The sequence below is a fragment of the Notechis scutatus genome, chromosome 7 (assembly GCF_049901735.1).
Source record: "Notechis scutatus isolate UNSWTSFEM ecotype Mainland chromosome 7, rNotScu1.2, whole genome shotgun sequence".
Classification (NCBI taxonomy): domain Eukaryota; kingdom Metazoa; phylum Chordata; class Lepidosauria; order Squamata; family Elapidae; genus Notechis; species Notechis scutatus.
In genome coordinates this window covers 22,956,920-22,974,733 of record NC_142015.1, presented here as the reverse complement: position 1 = coordinate 22,974,733, position 17,814 = coordinate 22,956,920, and the positions used below count along the sequence as shown (strand labels likewise).

General features: G+C 44.2%; 1 protein-coding gene across 1 annotated transcript in view; it reads right to left on the bottom strand.

The window, feature by feature from the left end:
• The window catches only part of LOC113419326 (uncharacterized), a 132,889-nt gene that overhangs the window by 31,549 nt on the left and 83,526 nt on the right, over positions 1-17,814 (bottom strand). The window contains exons 47-62 of the mRNA XM_087969823.1: positions 16,834-17,007; positions 16,414-16,569; positions 15,826-15,946; positions 14,496-14,719; positions 13,493-13,744; positions 11,982-12,173; positions 11,631-11,855; positions 10,703-10,852; positions 9,899-10,002; positions 8,732-8,946; positions 8,152-8,372; positions 5,683-5,829; positions 4,618-4,782; positions 3,026-3,177; positions 1,982-2,150; positions 520-628 (exon numbers count right to left, since the gene is read on the bottom strand). Coding sequence (XP_087825949.1) covers positions 520-628; positions 1,982-2,150; positions 3,026-3,177; positions 4,618-4,782; positions 5,683-5,829; positions 8,152-8,372; positions 8,732-8,946; positions 9,899-10,002; positions 10,703-10,852; positions 11,631-11,855; positions 11,982-12,173; positions 13,493-13,744; positions 14,496-14,719; positions 15,826-15,946; positions 16,414-16,569; positions 16,834-17,007 — 2,776 coding nt within the window. The remainder of the gene's footprint in view (positions 1-519; positions 629-1,981; positions 2,151-3,025; positions 3,178-4,617; positions 4,783-5,682; positions 5,830-8,151; positions 8,373-8,731; positions 8,947-9,898; positions 10,003-10,702; positions 10,853-11,630; positions 11,856-11,981; positions 12,174-13,492; positions 13,745-14,495; positions 14,720-15,825; positions 15,947-16,413; positions 16,570-16,833; positions 17,008-17,814) is intronic.

Below are 17,814 nucleotides of genomic sequence, written 5' to 3'. Positions count from 1 at the left end.
GATTTGGACTGGGAAGAATTGTATCTTGGTTATACCGGTGTAGGATTTCCTGCCTAAGCAGAGGGTTGGACTAGAAGACCTCTAAGGCCCCTTCCAATTCTGTTATTCTATGCTACGCTATACTATGCTACGCTATATATGCTATGCTATGCTATGCTATATATTCTATATTCTATATTGTACTCTACTTTACTCTACTACACTCTACATTCTATATTGTACTCTACTCTAATACACTCTACTCTATTCTGTATTCTATATTGTACTCTAATACACTCTACTTTACTCTACTCTACTCACATTTTTTCCCTAGCTGATCCCAAGTCACGCCTCACCTTTACAGTCTAATACATGTCATGGTTTATTACTTACTATTCTTATTCTCTCTCCTGTTTTATTTTATTAGCTGCCTTACAGATTTCTCTGAAAAGAAAGACAGCCGATAAATCTTTCCAATCCAATGAAGCACACTGATCCTAAAAATTACAATTTGCAGAGGTAGCAGAAATATTGTACAACCTGCAGTAGTGACCAGGAGAGCAAGGAAGACAATCTCTCTCTTTTCGTAGCCCAAAAGCATCTGGAAAAGTGAAGGTGCCATCGGGACACGGGAGGGGAACCAAAGTACCTAAGAAGATAAGATATACCTCACTTGTTTGGATTCTGCCTTAGAAGGTAAGTTGGATGATTCATTTTCTCTTAGAAATGGCTTGCAATGGCTTGCAAATCCAACTCAAGGTATTACTAGGCTGTCTCTTAGAAGTAAGAGGAGATGATACATCAAAGGGAAACAATTGGGAAGTTTCAGCTGCAACATTGGGTAGGAAAATTTTTCTTGTCAGTTTCTTTGATGACAAATTCAACAGATTTTTTAAAACAGATTAACAGAGGTGGAAGGGACCTCGGAGATCATCTGGTCCAAACCCCCACCCAAGCAGGAGACCCTATACCATTTCTGACAGATGGCAGTCCAGTCTCTTCTTGAAAGCTTCCAGTGATGAAGCTCCCACAACTTCCGAAGGCAACTTCTGTTCCATCGGTTGATGGTCCTCACTGTCAGAAAATTTCTCCTTGTTTCCAGGTTGAATTTCTCTTTGATCAGCATCCATCTATTATTCCTTGTCTGGCCTTCAGGGGCTTTGGGAAATAGCTTGACTCCCTGCTCTCTGTGGCAGCCCCTCAAATTCTGGAAGACTGCTACCCTGTCTCCTCTGGTCCTTCTCTTCACTAGACTAGCCATGCCCAGTTCCTGCAACCATTCATCATGTTTTAGCCTCCAGTCCCCTAATTATCTTGGTTACTCTTCTCTGCACTCTTTCTAGAGTCTCAACATCTTTTTGTATAGTGTGGTGACCAAAACTGGATGCAGTACTCTAGGTGTGGTCTTACTAAGGCTTTATAGAGTGGTATTAGTACCTCCCTTGATCTTGATTGTATCCCTCTCTAATTGCAATTTAGGATTGCATTGGCTGCTGGCTCATATTTAACTGGTTGTCCACTAGGACTCCAAGATCCCTCTCACAGTGACAGATATTAAGCCTGGTTTCACCCCATCTATAGGTGTACTTTTGGGGGTTTTCTTGCCTAAGTCTAGGACTTTACTTTTCTCTACAATGGATTTCATTTTGTTAGATAGGGCCCAGTGTTCAAATCTGAATTTGAAGAAAGAGGATGGACTTCCTTGAGTCAAGGAATCTTTTCTCATATCTCTTTGCTCCAATTAACCAGCAAGTTTTTACCTTCAACTGATGAATCAGTTGATGACTCAGTCCGTTAAAGTTTGCAGCCCTGGTGCTTTTGCTAATGCATTTCCTAGACATGTCTGCAGGGTATGGCCTGAAAAGTGGCCACATGTTGGCCACCATGGTAGCTCCCTCTGTTTTCCAGATGGAGCATCAACCTCATTATTGAGACTCTCATCTTGGTGGGCTTTTTTTAACCATACCCCACAGATGCTCCTGCCATGTTCACAGTTCCATACCTTCAGGACAATAGGAATAGGGTGGGCAGTGCTTGGGTTCCCCGGGAGAAGCCTCGTGGCAGTAGAAACCAGATTGGCAGGGGAGACAGTGTGCCGAACCTCGGTTGGGCTGATATTCTCCAGTGGGACATGGAGTGGGGTGGGTTGCCCCAGACAGGCAGAAATGGCCCTGTGAAGAAGAGACAGGCAGAAGCAGCACAGGTGAGGCAAGTAGTTTAAATTTTGCTTTCTCCAGCATGTGCCTTTTTATTTCTTGGAAGAAGTAATTGTCTGTTTTTATGGAGAGGAAATAGCATAAATATGAAAAGGAAGAAAACAAAAAAAGAGGAATTTCCTTCCTTCTTTTTCTCCTTCTCCTCTCCTTCCTTCCTCCCTTCCTTCCCTCCTCCTCCTTTTCTCCTCCTCCTCTCCTCCTTTTCTCCTCTCTTTCTTTCCTTCCTTTCCTCCTCCTCTCCTTCCTTCCTTCCCTCCTTCTCCTCTCCTCCTCTCTTTCCTTCCTTCCCTTCTCTTCCTCTCCTCTCCTCCTCTCCTTCCTTCCTTCCTTCCCTCCTCCTCTTCCTCCCCTCCTCCTCTCCCTCCTTCCCTCCTCCTCTCCTCTTCCTGTCCTCTCCTTCACTTCTCCTCTCTTTCCTTCCTTCCTATCCTCTTCCTCTCCTTCCCTCCTCCTCTCCTTCTCCCCTCCTCCTCCTCTCCCTCCATCTTTCTTTCTTTCTTTCCTTCCTTCCCTCCTCTCCTCCTCCTGTCCTCTCCTCCACTTCTCCTCTCCTTCCTTCCTTCCTCTCCTCCTCCTTCTCTCCTTCCTTCTTTCCTTCCTTTCTGTGAAATAGGGCTAAATTCCCTCACTGCACCCCAACATTCTTTAAGAATATGCTATCCTGCCTTTAGAAGGGCATTGTGGTGAATGTATGGCATTTCATGACATTTCATTTCACTCTATTATGACAGGCTCACTGAGCTTAATTCACTGCCCCACAGTCCTCACTGTTTGAGGTCAGCAGGTGTTTGCACCACAAAGTACACAATATTTTAGCTGATAGAACAGACCTCCGGGCAGAGGAATGCAGTCGGGCTGAATGAACTGAAGTTTGCTGGGCAGTAGAAACCAGCCGTACAAGGTCCAGTAGGCGAACTCATCCCCATGGCTGCACAGAAGAATCCTGGGTAGCAAGGCACACAGTAATCTGGAGAGGATCCTCCTATAGGATCAAAAGATGCCCAGTTTTTCCATGGAGAACCACATCAAAGGACCAGCCAAGAGTGAATTTGTACAACCTTCACTACCTGAGTGAACCGAAGGAAGAGATGCGAGCCGAATGGTGGCTTTCATAAGAAAAAACCTTCTATTTCTTTTAAATATAATTTTTTTAATGTTAATTACAACTGGGAATAAAGGATAGGATGCCTTAGGATTAGAGGGAAAGGAACGGTGTTGACCGAGAGCTGTTTGTACTTGATATTTCTCCATTAAAATGAGCAAAGCAATTATTTTCAGCACAAATGGCATCTATTTGTTTTGCCTTCACCGCAGGAACAAAGTTAAACAATCAGGATTTACCTCAGGGAAGTAACAGGGAGAAGAAGATCTATTGATTCTATAAATAACATTTTTAATACACTGAAATCAGAGAACTACAAGATTTTCTGCCCACCCTTTAAGTAAAGAGGTGGAGTAGAAGTATCTAGTGAGAGGGAGGGTTATGAAATATTACCCCTCTTGTATCTTCCCTAAGGACCTCATTATTCATCTAGGTTCCCACAACTTCTCCTGTCCTCCCTCTTTCTCACAAGACCATTAGCTGCCATAAAGGTCTGTGGAGATTCCCCATCCCATTCTATTTAACTACAATTTCCCCACAAGCCTTACTATTATTGTTTCTTTTTATCCTATTGTTTCTTTTTATTTTTCTTATACGTATCCATTTCATGTATTCATAATTATGTTTATGCTTATACCTGTTACCTTGTAAGCAATTGACAAATCAAATCAAATAAATACAGAATCCTGCAGAAGTCTTTCATTCCTTAAGTCAGGCAGGGAGGTGGGAAGGCAAGAAGGTGAGGACCTTCTTTTGAAGGACAAGTATGATCTTTGGCATCCATTTGTGTGAACTCAGCTCCTTGTAGCTGGAGAAACCCCTTGGTAGCTGACGGAGGTGGGCTCCAAAAATTTCAGCAGCGAATTCTCTGCCCGGTTGCTGGGTGGATGTGACCATGTTGGGCATGGCCTAGTCAGCCCCCTGCACCATGGCAGGTTGGGGGGAGGTGTTTTCACCTTCCCCAGGCTCCAGAGGCTTTCCTCGAGCCTCTCTGCCTCCCCCAGGCTCCGAAGGCCCTCTGGAGGCCGGAAATGGGCCCGTTTCTGGACTTCCGGAACTTCCAGGCGGCCCATTTTCCACCCTCCCTGAGCCTCTACATGGGTCCTGCACTTACCTCACATCCAAACCGGGCTGCATGGAGACTCCTGGGAGGGAAGGGGAGGGTGGAAGGGGCCAGACAGAGGTGGGATTTGGCGGTTCTCTGAACCAGCCATAATGTTAGCAACGGGGCCCCCCAAAACCAGGCAAACCCGTAGCAGCCCACCCCTGGTAGCTGACCTTGAAATCAACCCTGGGGATGGTCTTCCAAGCTATACTCACCTGTCCCATTATTCAGAGTGCCCACTGGACAGGCGATGGGAGATGGAGTGCCTTCTGGGCAAAAGTGCCCCCGGGGGCAAGGTCCATTTAGTGGAAACTCAGGTGAGCTTTGAGGGACAGCATCAAATGCTCCCCCGGCACAGTAAAACCCAGCAGTGCAGAAACCTGCCAAAGAGAGGATGAAGAGAACATTTCTGTCATGCCCGTGTCGGAATCTGACTCGGAGGAGGAAGCTGAACACGTGACAGGGAGTGGGAGTGTGGCTCCGTTGGCTGTGGAAGAAACTGGGGAAGGGCACAGTCCGGCTGGGCAGAGCAGCGGGACAGGTAGAGCAAGGGAGAGGGAATTCAGAGGAAGATCCAGGCCCATCCCCTCTTCATCCTAGGGCATGCAGGGAGGAACAGAGAAGAGAGCAATGTCGGTTGCATGGCTTACGGGGGAGGAAAGGGCCCCGATTCCTTCATTAGCTGCAGCTGGGAACACAGTGTATAAAAAAGGAAGATGCACACAGCAAGTTTTTGGGAGTAAATGTGAATTTATCTTGTATTATTGTGGCTTATCTGTGTTCCTGGCACCTTCCCAACTATGTGAGTGTTGCTGTGCTTTCAAGTTTGAAATTCCTTCTCCTGCCCTGCCAAACTAATTACTTCAGTTTGGTTTGTTTGGATTTTAAGTTACAGTTTGTGTGTACCTTGTTTTGGACTGAATTTTCTACAGTCAAAGGCTGTTCCTGGGAGACTTTTTCTCCAGCCCGAAGGTAACCAGGACATTGGGAGCAAAGTTGGAGATAATAAAGGGACTCTTATCGCTTATCTGACTGTGTTGCCTTTGTGCCACACCCTGGGTCATCACAATTTCTCTTCTGTTGAGAATGAATAAACTGCCCATAAGATGGTCCAGGAAGGGGCAATGGAGATTGTGAGAGTCTCACATAGAGACACAGTTGCCTAAGCATTTTGCAAGACGAAACAGAAACATCCATAGCTTCAAAAACAACATGGCAATCTTGGTTTTCTTTAAAGAAAGAAGAGGATAGAATAGAAGTGGGTAGCTAAGGTTTCTTACCATCAGGCTTCCAGTTGGCATCACCCCTGCAGTAGCTTCCAACTGGGCATGGCTTGCAAGCATTGAAGGATGAGGCTCCCTCCAGGGCATTTAGCAAACCGGCTGGACATGGTATGGGCATGGCTGTCTGGGCTGGGCAGTAATACCCTGTGAAAAGTGAGGTTACTGAATCAATAAGCTATAGTCATGCTTGAAATGTCAATAAGTTCTTTGAACCGAGGCTGATTTCTGATGACTTCGTCTACACCAGGGGTCCCTCCACTCGGTCCTCGGACCGGTACCGGTCCGTGGAACAATTTCTACCGGGCCGCCGGTTTGCTGGGCGCCGCCATCTTGTTTTGATGAAAAAGTGCTTCCGGTGAGCTTTTCCGGTAGAAAGCAGCATTTGGGTGCTGAAAGAATCCTCGCGCCTTAGTTTCATCGAAGGTGGGGGCGGCTTCAAACAAAACTAAGGCGCGAGGATTCTTTCAGCACGCATGGCAAGGCGAGCAGAGCGACCGTCGCGAAAGCCGCCGTGAAGCCCATCGACACAGTTACAAAGGAAGAGTTGAAGGTGGCGGGGAGAAGCGGGGGCGGCTGGCTGGCCGGTCGCTCGGCTCGCCTTGCCATGCGTGCTGATGCCGGTACCGGGCCGTGGATGATTTTGTGATGCCGGTACCAGGCCGTGGCACAAAAAGATTGAGGGCCACTGGTCTACACAGTTTCCCTAGCAACATCAATCACGATGACTTCCTAGTTTTTGCATTACACATCTTACCAGTTTTTACTTAAGTACTAACTCCATTGGACCTTGCTTAGTTTCAGCGTCCAGACCAAGTAGGATGGATGAGATTAACTTGAAGTTTCATACTACGTCCCATATTTTCCAAAGAAGTGGAGACTGTGGACCTGATGAATCTCGAACAGGGGTGTCAAACTCAAGGCCCGTGGGCCCGCAAGTGCTTAGATCTGGCCTGTGGGGCCACCCTGGATAGCATGGATAAGGACCAGCCCACAGTGCCTCTGTCAGTGAAAATGGAGCTTGGGAGGAGATCTTGTGGCCCTCATGAGCTCCATTTTCACTGGCAGAGGGTTGCAGGAAGCCCTCGCAGCTGAAGACGGAGCTCAGGAGCCCATTTTCACTGGCAGAGTGCTTGAGCCACCATAGACACCCTCAACACGAGTGATGTTGAGCTGGCGATGTTCACCCTGGGCACGCCCACCCCAGTTCCCCAACATCAAACACAACCCTGATATAGCCCCCAATGAAATCGAGTTTGACACCCCTGATCTAGAATAAAGGTTTCCCCCAAATTACACTTCCTGCCAAGTGATAAATCCAAAGGAAAAGATCTGTGGATAATCCACTTTAGGTTTGATCATATTCAGAGAAAGAGGCCCTACATTGAAATAGAAACTGCCTTTGTATAACATAGAAAATGATCTATATCCTGGCTGTCCATGAGATGAGGGAGAATAGATCTTGACGTATTTCTCCAGGACATCCCTTAAGTTGTCTTTTTCTTTTTTTGTGTGTAAACTTGTTTATTTTATTTTACAAACATTCTATCTTTTCTTTATACAGTGTGTCGTCTGGGTACAATTGTGCATAATATTTGTGGTTAATACAATTTCCTTACCATAACAACAACAATTACATTACATTCTTATTTTGAACGAATATACATTATATATCTTATCGTTGTAACCTTCCCCCTTTTAATTCCTTCCTCTCTATATTCATATATACCCTCTCTCTCTATATCTTCTATATTCATATATTTAATTTCTAATTGCCATTTTCTTTTCCAACCATTGATAAAATAATTCCCATATCATATCCTATTCAGATTGTTCTTTTCCTTTAATTGCCAGTGTTAATCTATTCATTTCTGCACATTCTAATATTTTCCTAATCACACTGTCCTCTATCAGTTTTTTTCCACTTTTCCAGTTTTGAGCAAATACTATTCTAGCTGCAGTTAATACATGAATAATTAGATATGTCTTTTCTTTACTATAACTTTCTGGTATCATCCATAACAAAAATATTTCAGGTTTTAGGTCTATACGTTGTTTTATCATCTTTTCCAACCACGTATGTATTTTTGTTCAATATCTCTTAGCTTCTGTGCATGACCACCACATGTGGTAATATGTTCCGGGTGTCTGATGACATTTTTCAAAAGTTACACATATACCTCAGTCCTTCCTGGTAGATCTTTGTGCCTAATCTCCTAATCACCTGCATTTATTCTTCTTTGACTTTATTCCAGTTTCACTGGACACTTTTTCAAGTTATGTATCCAGAACTAGATTCCAGAAGAGGTCATTCCAGTACAGAACTATGCCTTTCCATCATTTGGAAGCTATAAATAGCATGGAAGAACATTGGATGAGAGCAAAAGAGGACGTCCTCCTTAATCTTCATCCAATGGAGTTTTTGTTTCCCATGCTATGTATCAACCTGCATTTGCCAACCTGCATTACCTCGAGGGCAGATGGCTGGTTCCACCATGGCAGCACGTCGACAGGCAGTTCCTGCTGGGCAAGGGAGGCAGACACTGGCTCCATCAGTGGGGCTAAACATCCCAGGCTCACAGGGCACTTCCGAGCTGGCGCCCTGGGGACAGTAGAAGCCTTTAGGGCACCGATACCCATGTATCCCATCATTAGGGCAGGGCACAGAGTTGCCTTCAAGGCAAACATACCTGTGAATATAAGAAAGGAGCAGCTGTACTTTTAAAAACTTGGCTTTTCCTTTAAAGGGGAAAATTCTTCATCCTCAAATATTGAACTCCCTTAAATGTTGGTCATTCAAAACAGATTTCCAGAAGAGGCTGGATCTCTGTTTCAGTCGCCCCGAGATAGAGAAGTCGTTTAATGCCATCTCAGTGTTTCTCAGCTCTGGCAACTTTAAAGATGTGTGGACTTCAACTCCCATAATTCCCCAGCCCGTCTTACTGCATTGCCAGATCTGCTTGCCACACTCAAGATGGCCTATTTTGAGAAAGTGGTTTTGGGATGCCCCATTTCTCTGCCGGGAAGAACCTGCCAGTCTGCATCTTACCCTTCATTACATAGTAACATCTGGGACAAGCCAGATGTCCCCGACTGACTGCAGATGTGCCCTGCTGGACAAGGAAGGCATTCACCCTCAGCTTTCAGGCCAATCATAGTGGAAAAGGAGCCAGGTGGGCAAGGCATGGGAAAGCCAGTGCCTGGGGGACAAAAATGTCCTCTGGGACAGATGTCATTCCCTGTCAAAGGATAGGCAGAATCCACCTGTACAAAGATGAAAGGAACAGGAAGTGAAGAAATCAATAGACTCTGGTTAAGAAGAAAATCAAGGAACTACCAATTCAGACAATGAACTGTAAATAACAGCAGAGGTGGAATTCATCAGGTTCTGACCAGTTCTGGAGAACCGGTAGGGGAAATTTTGAATAGTTCAGAGAACCGGCAAATACCACCTCTGACTGGCCCCGCCCCCATCTATTCTCTGCCTTCTGAGTCCCAGCTGATTGGCTTGGTCTTCTTTGGTTGCCCTGCACAGGAGAACGGGGCTGGAAAGCAGGTTAGTGGGGTGGGGAGGGAATGGGGATTTTGCAGTATCCTTCCCCTGCCATGCCCACCAAGCCACGCCTACAGAATCAATCAATTTCCTTTACTCTGCACAAAGAACCACAATGGAGACAGAACACAAGGAGAAAGAGATACGCCTCCTCATGGCCTCATATATAGAGACAGCTTCTTAAAGTGGTAAAACCCTGTGGGACCCATCCTCAGTCTTAAAGCAGCAATAACTATGTTGATTCATCCTCATTGCATCAGCAGATGGTCAGCATTAAATCTTAATACCTTAACACTCCTCCCATTTAAAGCTGAACAGTTGACAATCCATAGTCCTGATATTTGTCCACAGATACAGGCTTTGTTAGTGTGTCAGCTATATTAGAGTTAGTAGGACAATGCTGTAATCTTACTAGTTTCTCCCTTACGGCCTCCCTAACATTACAATATTTGATGTCTTCATGTTTACTCCTGCTTTCAATGCGATCTCCTGTTGACATTTTTATACATGCCACATTGTCTTCAAACACTTTGCTATTTTTAAGAAGAGATTGGACAACCACTTGTCTGAAATGGTATAGGGTTTCCAGCTTGAGCAGGGGGTTGGACTAGAAGATCTCCAAGGTCCCTTCCAACTCTATTACATTCTGTCATTTCCACTTACTCTGTGCCTAATGGGAGTTGAGCTGACTGCCCCTTTGCTGCAGTAATAGCCTTCATGGCAAAGCCCGGTTGGCTGAAATAGTCCAGGAGATGAACAATACATGCCTTTTATAGGAGAGAAAAGACAACAGCAGAATTCCCAGACTGTGATGACCCAGCGTGGGATACAAAATAAACACAGTCACAAAAAACAGGTGAAGCTCCTTTTATTCCTTCACTTTGCTTCCAAGCTCCAAATATCCTTGACTGGAGACAAAAAAACTCCCACACAAGCAGTTACAAGAAGGAGGAAATGCCATTTAAATTATAAAGAGTAAAAGACAACACAAACCAGGCAAGATAAGGGCTTGGAGACATCCACAGATATCAGAACACACACCGGGAAGGACGCCAAACTCAGAGAGGAACAATAACTAGAGATATTTCCATGCTTTGTTTCCAGCACTCGCCCGTATGCATGTCCATGGTCTTATCCAGTTGTCACAGCTGCAGCCCATGAAAAGGATCAAGGCCTGCTCCTCCCGAGTAGACCACATCTCTCCCTTATCCTCTCCTCCCTGCATGCCCTAGGATGGATAGGGGATGGGCCTGGGTCCTCCTCTGACTGCCCAGCCGGCCTCTGCCCTTCCCCAGCCTCCTCCACAACCTCCGGAGCCCCACTTCCACTCCCTGTCGGCTGTTCCTCCTCTCCCTCAGAGTCAGTCTCCACCAGGGGCAGGACACAGACTGTGAATGGCAAACAAGACATTCTCATCTTTCACTTCTGGGCATCCTTTTCTAAGCTTGGATCCAGCCCCTCTCTTACCTGCTGGGCAGGATTCACACTCAGATTCATCAGCCGCACCAGCCTTGGGTCCATAGGTACCTCTGGGGCATGGATGCTCCCTGCTAGAAGCAGTCCCAGGTGGGCAAAAATACCCCATAAGACACAGCTTAGAAACTGGGATGCCATCATCTAGGAAAGAAAGAGCATTTTTGAAAGCTTTTTGGTAGCAATGTTTACTTTTAAGGACAAGGTGCCTTTATTTTCAGAAAGAAAATCCTATAGAGCCATCACTCCAGGCATGCCAGCTGTTGCCCATTGCTCTTCCGGGTTCTGGTGTGCACTGGAGAGCTGGTCTTCACACATGTGTGCGCTCACGCTGAAAACTAGAAGAGGAGCTCCCAGCGTGCGCCTGCATGTCAGCCACCTGGTCTTTTGGTTTCTAACATGCATGCGTGTGTGAAGACCAGCTGGCCAGTGCACACATGCATGTTAGAAACCAGTCAGCCAGCTAGTCTTTGCACACGCATGCACATTAGAAGCTGAAAGACCAGTTGGCCAGTGCACATGCATGCGCTGGGTGCTGCTCTTCCAGTTTTTGGCATGAGCGTACGTGTTGGCCAGTGCACATGCATTGCCGGCGCTTTCGTTTTTGGCTTTTTGGCGCATGCACTTGCATTCTGGCACTTGGTTCCTTTTTTGGTGCATGCGCATTCCCATTTCGGCACTCGGTGCCGAAAAGGTTAATCACCACTGTCCTAAGCCATGTAAATCTTGGATTGTTAACTCAGACACAATGGCTGGGCATATAAATCATGTTAAGCTATACACATCATTTACAAAGTGCAAAGTTTGGCTTAAGACAACACACTAAGCCAACATCAGACCAACCAAAATTAAGTGGCAGTGCATCTTAGCTCTGTGCAAAGTCAGTCTTTGCCTCCAACGATTGCATTTCTCTTGGGCTTACTGTTGTTGGTGGGCTCACAAAAGAATCGGACAGGACAGGGACCACAGGATTCCTTCCCTTCTTCTGATTGGTAGGTTCCCTTTTCACAAGCGACTGGATCCACAGAACCCTCGGGGCAATAAAATCCACGTGGGCACCGGTGGGAAGATGGAGTGGAAGAGACTTGGCCAGGTGGGCAGTAGAAGCCAGGAGAGCAACTCCCTTCTGGAGCAGTCTTTCCTGCCCCTAAAATCAGCAAGAGAAGAAGGATCTACTCATAATTTTGATTATGTCATAAGAAAATCCCTTCAGGTGCACCAAAATTATCTTTCCCTCCAATTTAAAACAGTAAAATGAAAAGTTTGCACGTACCACTGCAGAAATTCCCGGCTGGGCACAGTTTGCAGTCTGTGATATCCCATTTTCCACTATGGGGATTGATGGTCCCTGGCAAGCATGGAACAGGGGTCCCAGTGCCTTGGGGACAATAGAATCCAGGGGGACAGAGGTTTTGATCGGGACGTGAAGAGGACAAGTCACAATAGAAACCAGCCTGACACCTCCCTGCAAAGCAAAATATTTCAGAATGGCATATGGATGATCTTCATAACATATTGCATTCACCACAAAGTTCATTGCCTCCAAAATGAGGGTACTAAACTTAAGCCTCTTTGGAAGCTCCATATTTCAATTTATAAACCTGACAGTCCAGCACGGATATAGAATGTAGAGATCACAACCGTTGTGTAGCTCAACGGTGAGGCATTCAGTGAGTGCCTGGAATCACTCATTGAATTTTCCATGTCTACTTCACTGAATAAATGGCATTGAGAGATCACTGAAAGCCAACTGAGCAGTATTGGAGAGATAGATGTAGACATTCAGAATTTAATTTCCCATCAAGAGCTGGACTCCTGTTATCTTGACTTTGCTGTCCCTCCACTATCCATTGCCCCAAAACAAACTAAGGCTTTTAATTTAAGAACCAGATTGCCTGCAATGTTCACAGTAAGAAAACCATCGTGAAATTGACTTGTTGAGTTCCCTTGGTTGACAGCCACAGACCAAAGGCATAAAATAAAGCTATAGTTATCCATTTGAAAGAAGAAATAAACTAAACCTCTCTCTTAGACTAGCACCTAGTGTAGGAGGAGTGGCAGAAACTAGGGTGGAGTTAAAAGAGGGATCAGCCTAGAATCCCTACGTTGACACAAGCACACTAAATCCAACCCACTCTGTGAATTGACTTTTATTGAACTCCAAGTAGATGCCAACCACTAGTTGAGAAGAAGCCTGTTAGGAATGATAGTCACCTAACAGTTGGGTTGGCAATATATAAACCAGGATAGTTATTTAATACTGTTGTATTTTTAAGAGAATGATTGGCTGAGGTTCCTCCAATGGCCATAAGATGGAGCCAGAAACCTGGTTCTCTCTTCTTGCATTTTCCCTATTGCTTTTGCTTGATCGTCATTCTGCTTGGATTGCTGTGAGTCTTGCAACTGTTAGCAAACTCTGTTTACTGAACTTTGTTTATGATACTGGAATTTGTTTTTGGATTATCCCTGGACTGATGGTTGTGAATACTGACTGCTTTAACCGTGTATGATTTGGACTGTTTGTTGGACTTTGTTTACCCATTTACTGGAAGTAGAACCTACATGTTACTATTCAGTGTATCTGTATGCTGGTCGTGTGTTATTCAACACCACTCTCACAACGTTTCCCTGAGTGTATTCATTCTCCTAATGGGGAATACCTCAACAAGTACCTTACTGTTGAGTAATGAATCAGTTTGAATGGACCTTCATGCATGGACATGGCACCCAGTATGCTTGAACACTTCCCAACATATTGGTATATTTAAGAAGTACATGACCTACCAGAAATAGCAGCCAGCCCTTCTCCTTGGCAGAAGCTTCCTCCAGGACAGGGCAAACAGGCATTCTGAGATAACATGCCAGGTAGGGGGAGAAATGTTCCTTTGGGACATGGGGTGGGTCTGTTGCTGCTCAAGGGACAAAAATGCCCTGCAGGACATAAACTTCCAGTTTCATCTTGAACAGGATTTGGTCTCCAGGCCTTCAGAACACAGTAGTAACCAGGCAAACAAGGGCCACTGGGAGTCACTAAACCTAGAAAAGAAGATTTATGACAACATATTTTGTTGGCTCCAAATTTTACAAAGTGAGGAAACTTCTAGCATCTAGAACTTCAGGGAGGTTTCTAGTGGGAAACCTATATCTAGGTCCAACCATAGGAAATGTGTTTATTGATAAGAAGTGAAGGATCTAATCCCAAACAGAATAGCCAATGTAGAAGCAAAGTTGGAGTTAGAAGTGATTGTTACACTGGGGTGTGTGTGTGTGTGTGTGTGTGTGTGTGTGTGTGTATTTCTAAATCCATATATCTAAGATAGATGATAGATAGATAGATAGATAGATAGATAGATAGATAGATAGATAGATAGATAGATAGACAGAGAAGAGATAGAGATGATAGATGATAGATGATAGAGATAGAGATAGAGATAGAGACATAGATAGATGATATAGATGTAGGTATACCAGTAAATATAGATATAGATATACCGGTAGATATAGATATAGCGGATGTATTGTCTCTCACTGTGCACTGCAATCTAAATAATTAATTAATTAAATTAATGAATGGAATTCAAGGTCTTAGGCAGAGGTACTATATTCTCCAAACTTCTCATTGGGAATCATCCTCATCTCCATCCTCTTCTTCATCTTCATCACAAAATCGCTAATAAACCACCAATGTAGCTTGCAACAAAGCAGCACATTGCAAATGCAAACCCAGTTACGTCCTTGGACGAAATCAGATTTTGCAGGCGGCGGACCAAGTCTCCTCTCCGATTACCTGGCCTGGCACAGAATTTGCCCCCAGGACATGGCTCACATTCCCTGAAGCTGCTCAGACTGGTCTGGTTACTGAAGGTCCCAGCGAGACAAGGATATTGCTTAGCCGTTTTTGTTCCTGACAGGCAATAGTATCCCGGCGGGCAGTCCATGGGGTTGATCACTCCTGGAGAAGTCATTCGGGAACTCCTGGGAACTCGTGTTTGGAAACTGGGATCACAGAACCTGTCAATAAAGCTAACAATGTTCAGTCTGTTTTCATTTTCATTTCCGCCCTCCTATGGGTAGGAATTATGCAAAGCGACCAGTTTATTTATTGGGAGTCACTAGAATAGAAGCCAGGCTACTGGAAGCTCAGTTCTCTGGCCAAATCTGAATTTCATGTGGGTGCCTCAAACATTATGACCATCATTCAGATAGCTCAGTGGTTCTCAACCTTTTCTTCACCACGGACCCCCTTTGAACACCTTTCATGGCCACAGAACATGGCCATGGACCCCTAAAATCTTGACTTAACTCAAGATTTAAATCATAATATTTTTTTCAAGTCTTCAGGGACTCCCTCTGATGACATTGTGGCCCCTCAGGGGTCCAAGGACCACAGGTTCAGAACTACTGATGATAGATCATAAGAGTGGTGAAGGATTGAGGATCTGTGAGATGATTTCAACCCCCTAAAAGCTACAGGTTGAATGTTCAAATCGCCTCACAGATCATTGATTCCTAGTAAGCTCACAGGATACATCTGAATCAGAGGTGGTATTCAGCAGGTTCTGACCAGTTCTGGAGAACCGGTAGCAGAAATTTTGAGTAGTTCGGAGAACCAGCAAATACCGCCTCTGATTGGAGATTTTACAGTATCCATTCTCTGCCACGCCTACCAAGCCACGCCCACAGAACCGGTAGTAAAATTTTTTGAATCCCACCACTAATCTGAATTGTCATCATATAAACATGAGCATCACAATCATTCTAAAATGAGCATAAAAAGCGCTAAATCAAAGGTGTACAACAAAATATCTCGGTTCTCGGAAGAATTCCTTCGATTGTCTTCAGACATAGCTCGCTAGCCTTCATAAGTGGTCACGATATATCAGAAGGGACAGCCTAAATTGGGGAAACAGGTAAAAAGAGTGGAATTACATGGCTTGGCTATTGGATCTGATACATAAAGGCATCTCCTTTGCATGGAAGAAATAAATGGGAAATGCAAACAGCAGTAAGAATAAGACGATGTAGAGTCTTCCTGATGCATTTGAACAGCTATCATGTAGAATGCAAAGAAGCTGCCTGCAATTTAATTAGACAAGGTTGCAAAATGTGTTCCTTACTTTCCTGCAGGGCAGATTTTGCACAGACTTTGGCCCACTTCATCTTGGTATTTACCAGGAGGACACAGCTGAGGTTTTGGACTCCCTTGGGGACAATAGTGACCCAGAGGACAAAGTTGGTCTAGAGAGAGAGGAGGGGGGAGGGAGAGAGGGAGGGAGAGAGAGAAAGGGAGGGAGGGGGGAGAGAAGGAGGAGGGGAGAGAGAAAGCCTTATTATTTCTTTGACTGAAGCAATCACAACTTTGCCAAATTTCAATCCCGCAAGAATCATGGCTTCTGGGTTGTTGTTTTTTAAATGTAAATCCTATTTTTATTATTTTTATAAGTAACTCAAAGTGGCGAACACAACTAAGTAAATACATATACTGAAAAATGTAAGGAGATACAAAAGATGTCTTGATGTTGATAACAATGTATAAATTTTTATGTTACGTTTTTTAAATTTTGAAAAATTAATAAAATTTATTTTTAAAAAAGTGGCAAACACAACTAATCTTCCTTCTCTTCCATGACAACAATTCTATGAGATGAGTTGGGCTTTTCCAGCAATAAAAAGTAGTCTCCTTTGAGTGTAGAATAATCCCCTACCTGGATTTTGGTCAAATATTGACCCCTCTGGACAGAACCAGCCTTCTGTACACAAATTCTCTGGAAAAGTTTGGCCCCGGAGGGAACAGAACCAGCCTGCTAGGCAGAGATGACAATCCTGGATTGACCGTCCACCTTGGTGGGCTAAGAACGAACCTATAGAAAGAGACATATCAGTCTAACAGGTCCTTAAAGTCTCCATTTTAATTAAATGTGTAGAAACCCAGAATTTCAGAAAACAAAGCAGTGCTGCATTCTTTTCTTAACTACTGGCTTCCTTTTGCTTCCTTTTTCCTTCCTTCCTTCTTTCCTTCCTTCCTTCCTTCTGTCCCTCCCTCCCTCCCTTCCCTATTTCATTGAATTTCATGCCATCAAGAGTGAGCTGAGAAATATAGCAGCACTATCTACATGCAACCTTACCTGCTGGGCAAGGAACTGGGGAAGATGTTCCCTGAGGGCAGAAGTAGCCTTGAGGACAAATGTCTCCTATTATCCCATCAGTTGGATTGGGCAGAGTAGAGCCTCCAGTACAGTAGAAGCCGGGATCACACGGGCCAGATGGAGCAGCCAATTCAGAAGATGCACAGTAAAAACCTTACAAAGAAAGAAAAATATGCGCTAGGATGTGTCTTCTCAAATCATCATTTGAAGATAATATTCATGCCCTATTAAACTAAGCTACAATAGACTGCAATTCTATCGGTGTCGTTTCAAGGGCATATACACATGTGGCAAAATAAAACAAGAAATTGTTTCAACTTCTATCCTCAAAATGACACTATAGGGCACTGCACACCAGAACAACTAGACACAAAGACAGCCCCCCCCCCGCATGCCATTACTCTGCTAAACAACTAATTCCCACAACAGCATCAAACTATAGTATTTACTAAGACTGTATTACTATTATTCTTCTCATCCTTCCTATTACCTATCTCCTCCCACTTATGATTATCACCTTGTTGCTTGTCTCTACTATTTATATTGTTTTATTTGTTTCCTAGTATGTTTTGATTGCTTATTTAGTAACCTATGACTATCATTAAGTATTGTATCTTATGATTCTGGATGAATATTTTTTTTTCTTTTTATGTACACTGAGAGCATATGCACCAGACAAATTCCTTGTGTGTTCAATCGCACTTGGCCAATAAAGAATTCTATTCTATTCTATTCTATTCTATTCCATTCTATTCCATTCCATTCCATTCCATTCCATTCATTCTATTCTATTCTATTCTATTCTATTCTATTCTATTCTATTCTATTCTATTCTATTCTATTCTACTCTACTCTACTCTATTCTATTTCCACTCTACTCTACTTCTACTCTACTCTACTCTACTCTACTCTACTCTACTCTACTCTACTCTACTCTACTCTACTCTCTATTCATACTTT